The 11,202-nt window shown below is 56.3% G+C and overlaps 1 protein-coding gene across 1 annotated transcript; it reads right to left on the bottom strand.

The window, feature by feature from the left end:
* Positions 1 to 5,007: 5,007 nt before the first annotated feature.
* On the bottom strand, positions 5,008 to 8,054 carry LOC121436591 (alpha-2C adrenergic receptor). Its single transcript, XM_041636607.1, has one exon. The coding sequence runs from the start codon at positions 6,877 to 6,879 to the stop codon at positions 5,503 to 5,505; it is 1,377 nt and encodes a 458-aa protein (XP_041492541.1). The 5' UTR covers positions 6,880 to 8,054; the 3' UTR covers positions 5,008 to 5,502.
* Between the last annotated feature and the right edge of the window lie 3,148 nt (positions 8,055 to 11,202).

The raw sequence follows: 11,202 nt of genomic DNA, 5'->3' as shown, positions 1-11,202 counted from the left end.
TGGATCCTTCATTTCCCCAAGCTTGTTTGCTCAGCTCACACCTGAAGCTGACAGCGGTGGCCAGGGTGGTGTGTTGAGAGAGGCAGAGTGGTGGGCATCGGGGCCATGACCAGTACCTGGCTTCCCTCTTGGAGCTCGGTTTTCATGTCTGTTAAACAGGCATTCCTGATGGGGTGTAAGAGGCAGACGCAGAGGCATGATAGGCACGGCACACAATTGCTGCCTCGTGCCTGGTCTTTGTCACTGTCGTCTTTGAGGTCCTCCTCCCTATGCTCTTGGCGAAAAGGGGAGAGTCTGGAACAGACAGCCTGGGTGGGCATCGCTATCCTAGCGCTCAGCAAGCAGGCCAGCTCCTGTGCTGCAGCCCCGGGGAGATGCTCCTTCTTAGGAATTACATTCAGTAGGAGCTGATCAAATGGGGGAGAAACCCGCCCACCAATATCTGAACAGCCGGAGGCAGCAGCCGGGCCTGCACTCAAAGCGGAAAATCCCCTGTAGCATCAGAATGGAGCAGGGCAGAGTCTGGGTCTCTTGATGCTGCAACCACTTCAGCGTTCAGCACACTGCACCGGAAGACAGGGGCAGTGGCTAGCTTAGCTTCAGAGAGCCTCTCTGGAGGTGAGGTGGGCCAGACGGGCCCAGGTAGATGTAGGTGGGAGGATAGGCATGACATAGAATGAACACTAGTTACAGGGGCAGGAGGCAGGGTGCAACCAGAGGTACAGGGATGAGCAGAAAGGGGTTCTCCTGAGGTTGGTTTGTTCTGGGCCTTGGGAGCGAGCTGGGGAGAGACTGAAAGCTCCTTGTGCTGGCAGCCTTGGTGCCTTGGTGACCCCAGGCTCATGTTGCTATGGGAGTGTGGAGGCTACACAGCTACAAGGCCACAGTTTCAAACATGGCTGCTGACCCTCAGTGTCCCTGACTCTGACACTTAGGGTCTGTGGTTGCCGATGGAAACTGGGCTTGGAGATTGGGCTGGTGCAGTAAACTGAGCTTGGGGGTTCGCCGAGGTGCATGAAAACCCTTCCTGGGAGCAGATTCTCGCAGCTGAGGAGGTCATACACTGCAGACTTCCTGGTCTCCAGGTTTTTCTTGTCAACCCCACATCAATAACCGTGTGCATATCCTGTTTCTTTTTCTCCATGGCTGCCAGGCAGCTTTGGGCCGGGTTTGTGTTCAGACCTGAGGGCGGGATGCCTTCCACCCGGCTCGCTACCCAGCATTCTATCTGCCCTGAGTGGACTGATTCCTTATCTTGACCATAATGATTCCATTGTGCCCGGGCTTTTACTGTGAGCAGCCACAAATCCTCTTGGCAGGAAAGAAATACATTTTTGGTCCCCAGGGTTCGCTTTTGGCCCAGAGTCTGCAACTGACCAGGTTTCCCAGGTTGACTTCAGAGGACTGCGCTGCACTCTACTGGAGGCGCCTTGGCCCTTTCACCCCCTCCTCTACCTTGGTGGGAGGTATACGAGGTGGGGAGGGGGAAACTGTGCCCTTATTACACCGGGTGCAGAGTGGAAGGAGGCCTAGTCACAGGTCCCTCCCAGACGGACCCTCTTTTGGTGGTGGAGACAGGCCCCCACCACTTCCTCTCTTTGTCCCTCAGTTCTAAGGACCCTACCTACCATCCATGAAATCCCCACCCCACACCCATGTACTGCCCCCAAGATACACCCAGGGATGGGGGTTAGGTATCACCAGCTAAGGTGAATATATGGGCTGGAATATGAACAGGTGTCATGGTGCTAGTCTCAACACCGTGGGGGGTGTCATCTCCTCTGAGCCTCCTTACATATGGGACTATCACAGGTCCTGGAAGCTGGCAATTAACTGGACAAAAGGCCACAGCTGCCCAATCAGACAGGCCTGCAGGCACCGTGTATTTTGAAACAACACTGGGCTGGCCTGGACTATTTGAGCCCAGCCCAGAGATCTGATATAAAAACACAGCCACTGCCAGTGCTCCAGGAAGGGTGGCCTTCTTGCCATCAGGTGTTCCAACAACACTGGTGCCTCCCCTCCTCCGCCCTCACCCCAGGGGGCTTCAGAGATTCAAGCTGCTTGGTTGTTAAGTATTAGTAGTCCCGAGTTCTTTTGGATTCGGTCCTGAGCTGTAAGGGGATATCCGGATTATGTTTTTCCTCTCCACCGACTGAGCGTCTGCATCCAGGTTAAGTATACTCACATGTGTCCGTGTGTGCTGCAGGCTGGTGCAGGCAGGAGGACCTGAGCACCCTATACTTAGGCCAGCACCCTCCTCCACCTTGCTGGGGTGACTTCTGTATTTTGCCTGAACTCTTCTTGAGGCTGTGAAACCTCTATTGCGAGGCCCAGAGTCCCAGCTGATGTCACCCATGAAGCTGAATTTAGGGCTCAGAGTCTGGGCTCTCTGCAGCCGGTTCTTTCAGAGTAGTTTCTGCTCCTCTCCCCCACCACCCCAGGAACATGGGCCATAGTCACCTCTAGGCCTCAGTCTCCTCAACCATAGACAGAGTCTGACAACTTTGGTTTTGTAAAAGAGACCTGGAAATAGAGGAGGCCAATTAATGCCAAAACCATAGAGACCACAGCTACCACAGAAGTAGATGGAGCTGTTGGTCCACAGCTCACGGGGCCCCTCCTCCATACACTATGGGTACGTGTGCGAACAGTCAAGGCTTATGGCATCCCAGGGACCTGTGAGCGACCCACCTCATCCTCAGATGTGAGGCACACAAGGCAACGCGTCCCTGCATGGGGTTTGTCTGTCTAACCAGCTGCTTAGCTGCCTCTCCAGAGCATCGGCTCCGAGAGCCCCCCTGGGTAGGGCACAAGCTAGAGCCTAGAACATCATTCCTGGGACTAGGAAATGAAAAAGAGTAGGGCTTGTTGACAGCCATGTTCACAGAGCTAATACCCAGGAGGCCTGGCTCTAGGCTGGCATGGCCTTTACTGCACCCAGGGCACCCAGGGCCCTTGGAGCTCACTGATGATCCAGGCATGCCAGTCTGCGTAACAGGACAGTTCTGGCTGCTGGGCCAACACATTTCTGCAAAACTCAGTCTCCCAGGGACTCAAAGCCCCCCCCCCCCCAACCCTACCCCAACACACACACCCCAGCCGAGGAAGTCTCTCTACCTCTTCAACCTGGGAGCCAGACTTTTTTTTTTTTCCCAGTCTCCTGCTATGTTTCTCCTTGCTTATCCACAACCCCAGGATCCAGTTTCCTAAAACACAATTGCCCTTTCCTACAGCTAGTCCCTGCCTGGGTCCCTTCCTCCTCTGTGGGAATCCATTCCCCACAACCTAAGGGTCGGTCAAGACCTGCCTGGAAATCTTCATTTTATGGTCGAATTTTGAGTCAGGGAACCCAAACCCTGCATGGGTGTTATGGCTAGGTGTGTGATCCCAGGCAAGTTAATCCCCTCTCTGAGCTTCATAAAATGCGCTGGTAGCAATATTTACAGAATTCAAAAAATGCTACTCTGCTCTAGACAAAGGTGTCTTGGGTTGGATTTGAGGCTACTGAGTGTAGAGAATGGGGACTGCCTCCCTATCTTATCAATAATCTGGGCTCTATCTTTGGGTGCTCTGAGATGCTGGTTCTACAGTAGCAATTATGAGGCCCTGGGCCCAGGAGGCCTTTCTGTAAGTGTATGGGAAAATCCCTGGGCACAATCTCCTCCCTAGTGGGACCGACTTGCCATTTCCAATGTATCCCCACCCCCCCAGGTTCCTGACTGGCAATCTCACAAAGCCCTCTCTTCACAGGACCAGAGAGAGCTGAGATCTCCCTGATCCACTTTAGGTAGTTGATTCTGTTCCTCGTACCACTCCAGGCTCAGTTTCCCCATTTGGGCCTGAGCCCAGAACATAGTAAGTGTGTCACCACGTGAAGTGACAGTGGAGCCTGGCACTGTGGGATGCTGTGAGGATCCACAGTGGATGAAGAGGCCAAGCAACTCTCTGTCTCTCTGTGTCTCTGTCTCTGTCTCTGTCTCTGTCTCTCTCTCTCTCTCTGTGTGTGTGTGTGTGTGTGTGTGTGTGTGTGTGTGTGTGTATGCACGCTGCAACCTCAGGTTCTTTTCTCAAGAGATGGTTTTGGCAGTTCGGGCCAGAAAGGACCTGCTCTGCTGTCTGACTTCAGGCAGGAGCTTAGGAAGGACAGGACTAATGGGGGTGGGGACACAGGAGAGATAAAGGCTAGGCAGTTCCAGCAGGGATCCTGGCAAGAGCCCTCTAGCCTACCTATCCCAGTGAGTTGGATCACAGGTATAGAGGCAACTCTCCCAGGCCATGTACAGGTCCTCACAATCTTCCTCCCAACCTACCCTAGCAACTTCCAGGACTTGCCACATGGGGTTACGAGGGAGAGTTCATGGGGTCCTGGCTTGGTGACAAGAAGTCTCTCAAAAGTATTTTATGCTGAGGACTGAGGGTTGAGCAAAAGAACAAGAGTGGGTGGCACTGGGGAGAAGTCCGTGGGGGTCTCTAGACCCTCCTCTGCTCAGTGGGCCACAATAACCTTGGCTCTGATTTAGAAGCAATACCCGGGTCCAGCTCACTCTGACCACCCAGCAACTAGGCAAAGGCTTCTGGCCATGACTCCACCCCATGTGTAAGGGAAGACTTCTTGGGACACATCTCACCCCACCTTGCCCACTTTAGGAGACAACCCAAAGAGTATGCTGTATGCCAGTGCTACACAGAGCTCTGAGGACAGACAATGCCTGGGGCAGAACACACGGGTAGAATGTGGGGAGGGCACCTCCAAGGATCCAAACTTGGAAGCAGCTTGAGGCCCTCCATTCCTTTGCCCCTTAGTCAATTACAGAAAAGAATTTTGAGTATAGACTTTGCATATGCCCCAAATATTTAAGTATTTAAAGAGACCCCCTCCCTCATGAAAGAGAGACAGAACTCAGCCTTCAGAGCACCCCTAGTATGTGCCTGTGTGGGATACTTGGAACAGTCTGGAGAGTTCCCCCACACCCTAGCTTAAAGACTGACCAATGTACCTCACACTTAGATTACAAAGGTTTATTTAGAAAATGGTTTGGTTGTTTTGGCTGTCATCGTTTTTGGCAAACAAATACTCTCAGTAACCAGAGATTGTCTGCACCCTCTCTCCTCCCCCAGATAGACGCTTTTTAGGTCATAGGAAGTCAGTCCTTGATCACAGGGAACGCTGAGAGTTGGGGGGGGTGTCCTTTCTTGCTGCAGTTGTCTGCCGTCTAAAACCCTAACTTCACAGTCACACTCCACAGAGGCTCTCTCAGGAACTGGATCCACAACCTAGCCACAGCCACTCGCTGAGATGGGAAGGCAAAGGGGTCTCCCTTTCTCCTCCCCACTCCCCGAGGCCCAGTTGTCTCTCGCCCAGCTCCTGCTGGCTACATTCCACACTGCGCCCTGAATTCCAGGCCACTCCTGGAACTCTGGAGAGGCCACCCCTGATTGGTCCCTCTGCCGGCCCGAGTTCGGAGCTGTCCAGGAGGTCAGTGCCAGGAGGCCTGAGGGTCACTGCCTGAAGCCCCTTCTCCTCCTTCGAAAGAGGATGTGCTTGAAAGAGCGCCTGAAGTCCTGATTGAAGACGGTGTAGATGACCGGATTGAGCGAACTGTTGCAGTAGCCGATCCAGAAGAAAAACTTAAAGAGCGGTTCTGGCAACTGGCAGGCCTCGCGGCAGATACCATACAGGCTGTAGCTAAAGAAGAAGGGGAACCAGCACAGTACGAACACGCCCATGACCACCGCCAACACGAAGGTGAAGCGCTTCTCGCGCGCCTGGGCCACCTTGCGGCGGCACATGCTGCTGCGCGCCCGGCGCCGGCGCGACAGAAAGAACTCGACGGAGCGCGAGCTTGCTCGTGACAGGCGCCCGCCAGGTCCTGGGGACCGAGACGCTGTCCGAGCGCCCTGCTCGGCCGCCAGCCCCGGTCCCTGTCCGTCTGCACTGCCCATGTCCCCCTCGGCTCCCTCTCTCCGCCGCCCTCCTCTGCGCAGCGCGCCCCGGCGCCTCCGCCTCTCTGCCGCGCTGCTCTCATCTGGCTCCACATCAGTGCGCGGGGGCGCGCAATGCCCGTTCTCCCCCGCTGCCTTGCCCAGCCCGTTCTCTGTGGTCGGGGACGCACCGTCGGGGCCAGAGGGGGTACGTTTCTCGCTGAGCGTACGCGTGCGCAGCTTGGCCACGCGGTAGATGCGTGCATAGACCAGGCCCATGATGAGGCAGGGCGCGAAGAAGGAGCCTATGCAGGAGGACAAGATGTACCAGGTCTCATCGTTGAGGCCGCACTGCGGGTAGGCGGCGCCGTCGGGCCGTCGGTAGAAGGAGACGAGAGGCGGGAAGGAGATGACAGCCGAGATGAGCCACACGGCCACGATGGTGGCCTTGACACGGCGTGGCGTGCGCTTCAGGTTGTACTCTACCGCCTGCGTCACCGACCAGTAGCGGTCCAGGCTTATAGCACACAAGTGAACGATGGACGAGGTGCAGAAGAGCACGTCCAGTGCCAGGTACACACCACACCACACTTGCCCGAAGTACCAGTAGGCCATGAGCTCATTGGCCAGCGAAAAGGGCATGACCAGTGTGGCCACCAGGATGTCAGCTGAGGCCAGAGACACCAGGAAGAGGTTCTGCGGGGCGCGCAGCGCTCTGCTGGTCAGCACAGCGATCACCACGAGCACGTTGCCCACCACGGTGAAAACGATGAGGAAACCCACCACGGCTGCCAGCCCCGCCACGGCACCTGCGGAGTACTGGCCCGGCGGCGGCCCCCAGTCAGTCCCCGAGACGTTGGCACCCCCGCCGCTACCCCAATCGCCCGCGTCGCTCCCGTTGGGGCCCTCAGCCGCTGCCACCGCCAGCGCCGCGGCCAGCGCTGGGGACGCCATGGTCCTCCCGCGAGCTACGCGGTCCTGCCTGGAGCCGGGGCGCAGCCGCGGCAGCTCGGGCGCCCCCCAGCCAGGGTCGGCGTCCGCATCGCCGCCTGCTCCCCCGGCGTGCCTGCTGGGGGCCGCGAAGCCCAGGAGCCGGCCCTCGGCCGTGGTGGCCCGGCGGGCGGGCGGCGCACCGGAGAGCGTGGCTGCCGGGCTCCCCGCAGCTGCCGCGCGCGTAAGTGCAGAGCTGGAGGTGCCCGGAGAGCTCGGCGACGCGGCGGTGGGGGGAAGGGGGGTAGGTCCCGGGTCCTCGCGCGGCCCCGCCCTCGGCCTGGGTTCAGTAGGAGCGCCCGGGCCGCCAGCCCACGGAGATGCGGTGTCCAAGCAGGCGCACGCTAGCTGCTCCACGGTCCGGGTTCCCGACTGGGCTGCAGGCTCCAGGAGGCAGCACGGACAATCTCCTTCCCATCCTCCTGGCTGAGGCTAGGCGAACCAGGGCGCGGGCTGCCGCTCTTCCGGGCCCCCGCGCCCAACCTCCGACTGCAACTTTACTTTGCCGGGCTCGGCGCCTACACCAGCTGTCCTCCTGCTGCTCCGGGTGCGGGCGCCCCCCGTGGTCCGCGTTCGGCCGTGCGGGCGCCGCCTCGCCCTCCCCGCTCGCGGGTGCAGCGTCTTCGCCGCCGCCGCGGTGCGCTTGGCGCAAGTGCAGCCGCTCGGGCTCGGCTTCCAACTTGAGTCCAGTTGCGCAGCGGGGAGGGTGCAACGGGGCGGGGCGGGGCGCCCCGCAGGCCCGAGCCGCCCGCCCAGGGGGAGCGGGCCGGGAGCCGGAGCCCGCGGCCGCCTGGGCGAACCTGCCGGCGGCGCCGGGGAGGAGCCCGTGGCGGCGGCGCAGGGCGCGCACTCAGCGAGGGCGCCCCCTCCAGGGCTGACTGCAGCTTGCGGGGCCCGGTTGAGCGCGGGCTGGCCTGAGCGGTGAGTTCTAGAAGCCTGCTCTTTCTAAGACCAAAGCCTCCACCTCACTCGGTTATGGTTACAAGCGGTGGAGCGCGCGGGCGCGCACACCCTCGTGCAACAAGGGGCTGGCTTGGGTTGGCGGCCGGATTGGAGAGCGAGACTGTAGCAGCCTTGCAGAGAACGCCGCACCGCCTGTGCGCAACGTTCCTGTGGAGCTTGGGGTCCCTGCTCCCTTTCTGAGACACCTCCTCAGTCGGCCTCAGTTCCCTCCTCTGCGCACCTCCCAGCGCTGCGGGATCGTGAATCATAACCGTGGTGTCAGTGGAGGCCCGGATCAGGCTCCCAAGCTCTATATCAATTGTTCAAGTTTAATCTTTATGCTGTGCGACCCTGCTTTTCAAAGCTGGAGGGGACACTCAAGATTAACGCCTTTGACAAACTCCAGACTGACTTGCCTGTGAGTGGGTTCAAGGGAGAGTGAGCAAATGTTGTGGAGATCTTGTCTGTTCATTTCACAGAAGTCCTGTCACCCGTGGCCTCAGCTGAGTGCTAGACACTGATATCTGCCGTCAGGCAGCCCTAGGTCTATGGAGACAGAGCTCTAGGGAGGAGGTGGCTAAGGGAATAAACTGGAGTTCCCAGGCTTAACATTTCCACGCTAGGACTGAAGGAGGACCATTCTCCCCATCGAGGCTGGCCAGGACCTCACCGTACACAGTCAGATAGCTGGGAAAGGGAAATCATCACGAGGACCTTGAAGCAGTGACCTATGGAGCCTGGACTTATGCCTGCTCGGATGGCTGCTTCTCACTGAACTCAATAGGGGAGCTTTTGCGTCTGGTCTGCTGTCTTTGAAGACAGTGCAGCTTCCTTGAGAGCACTGCCATCCTAGAGGATCCACAGGGCCTACCCTCAGGGCAAGGGTGCTCAACTAGGATCAGGCAGAAGAAACAGTTCAAACCATGGGCCTGTCCTGAGTCCTGTGTCCGTGCAGGGCATGGTTCCTGATACCCACCCTGAGTACTTTCTTACTCAGGAGTAACAAAGTGCCCTGTACTGTCATCTGAGAATGTGATCTGGGAGGAAGAGCCACTATAGTTATTAAAAAGGTCTTTCTTATCCTGAGGCCATAACAGGGGCTACTAGTCAGGACAATTTCAGCTGGTTTGTGCAGAAGCCTCCATACCACAATCTGATCATCAACACCTGAGCCAGAGGAGAACTGGCCTTGCGTTTGATGTTCCTGTCTAGCTAGGAGAGCTTCTGGAAGGAGGTGACAGCGTGTGTCACCTTTGCAGTATATATGGAGGGGTTATTAGGAAGAGGCCTTGTGGACCGTGTTCCCTAGGGACTGAGGTAGCCCCTAGTGTGTGAATGCTGCCTAGAACAGAGTGCTCCTTAGGAATGTGAGTGTTCCTTCCGATGGGATGCTTCCTAGGTGAGAATGTGCCCGGTGTGCCCTGGAGAATGGGGGAGCTAAAGGAAGATGAGGAGAAAGGCAAGTGGGCACTGGTCAGATACAAGTGTTAGAGAGATGGCTTCTCCTCCTCGCAGGCAGCACTGTGGACCTCCCCGGATCAAAAAGGAGCCCTCTTGTGAGAAACTGCAGGGACAACAGGTAGCTGTCTCAGGCCCAGACTGTGCACAGCCTCATGCTTACAAGTGATGGCTGGCTAGACACAAGATATATAAAGGCAAAGGGATCTGCGCTGGGGACAGGGTGCAGGGTCAAGCTGGCCAAGGCATCTGGAGGGCTTGCCACTGCATGACCCTTGGGGATGATGGCTACATGTTGTAGGGATGTTGGCCACAGCTCCACTCTGGGGTCAGCGACCAGAGGTAAGAGTTGAGGAGCCTGCTCTTAGTCCTTGGCTTGAGAGCCCTGGGCTGCATTTGGGGCAGATGTTGAGGCCTCTGCAATGACAGGGACATATAAAGAGGCTGGACAGGTTTCTTTGCCCAGAGATAGCTAATTAGGCCTGACAGTCTGCTTCTAGTTGTTCTGTGGCAGGCAAACAGTGTGTGCACCCCAAGAGCAGCTGGTGGCAGGCCACACTGGCAGCAGTGGGTGTGTCTGTACCCACTCTGTGGAGGCATGCTGGGGAGGCCCTGGTACATTTCAGAAGGAAAGCCACATGAAGTGAAGTATCCTGGATATTCAGAGGTATACTGATGAGTGGTGTCTAGAATGATAGGGTTGGTCAGCCAGGACCACAATGCCTGGATGTTGGGTCCTGGACTCTCGATTCTGTTATGGCCTCTAACCAAGGGATTTGGTTGAATGTCTCTGGATGAACCCTGGTAGGTGCTGATGGGCACTTGTCTCCTTGAATTACCCTGCTGCGTTCAGAGGTATACACGAACACATATGTACATCATTCCCCCTGGCCTCATGCATACACATATTCATGTATACACACCCATATGAGTATGCTTATTCAAGTGTGCACACATGTACCCATTGTCTATAAATGTGAATGTCCATGAAGATACACTTGCATGTTGTATGTGTTCATAATACATGTGTGCTTACATACCACTTAATGTGCACATCCACACATTTACGTCATGTGTGTACATACATACCTTTATATGCTTTACAGTGTGCCTGTGTATTTACTCCAGCATATACATGTGTATGTGTATCTGCACCTGTAAGTACCAGTCAAAGACACGTATGCACACACATATGTGCATGTGTATCCACATGCTTATGCTTATGTTCACACACAGTGTATGCACATGTTCATGCATAAGCATGCACACACACAAATATGTCCATGCACATATGCATGTGCAACCATTTACACCTTGATTCTGAAGAAAGTGGAGTCATCAAATGTGAATTTAAGCTCCTGCTCATGTCTTTCTTTGCTGCTTGGCAGTTGAGTGACCCTCCCCCACTCCCAGGCCTCAGTTTCCCTGTCTGTGGAATGAACACATTGCACCACTGCCTCTAAGATTGGTGCTGGCTCAGATACTCCCTGTCCCTGAGGGAGTGTCACATCTGACTTGCCCATCTTTGTCTTTGGTTGGTGCCTGTAGGAGCTGAGGAGAGCCGGGGTCAGGGAGATACCCCATTTCACCTAGCTCCAGCTGGCGACAGAGTCGTGGAAACAGAGCTGGGTCTCTTGTCTCAAGACCAAGAGGACATGTTTTTCTTTGGAGTGGAGCTGAGGATTTTCCCCCTATGTTTATGTGCAGTTTCAGTTTTAAAGATGAGCCAGGGAAAACTGAAGTTTGCCTCCCTCCCTCCCTCTCCCTGAAGAATTCCAGAGACCAATCTGTCTTGTCAGAATGTGGCAGGGATCCGGCAGCCAGGCTAGCTCCTGGCGCCCCAGCCTACAGACTGAATCCATTGCATATTGATCATTGATTTGGCAA

Source organism: Microtus oregoni, unplaced genomic scaffold, assembly GCF_018167655.1.
Source record: "Microtus oregoni isolate MIOR12 unplaced genomic scaffold, Mior012 000049F_ref0000343, whole genome shotgun sequence".
NCBI classification, from domain to species: Eukaryota; Metazoa; Chordata; class Mammalia; order Rodentia; family Cricetidae; genus Microtus; species Microtus oregoni.
The sequence above is the reverse complement of the archived record's forward strand: the minus strand, read 5'-3'. Positions and strand labels throughout refer to the sequence as shown.

Bases quoted from the DNA above. Each gene is read 5' to 3' on its own strand.
- LOC121436591 (XM_041636607.1), bottom strand. From the start codon at position 6,879: ATGGCGTCCCCAGCGCTGGCCGCGGCGCTGGCGGTGGCAGCGGCTGAG.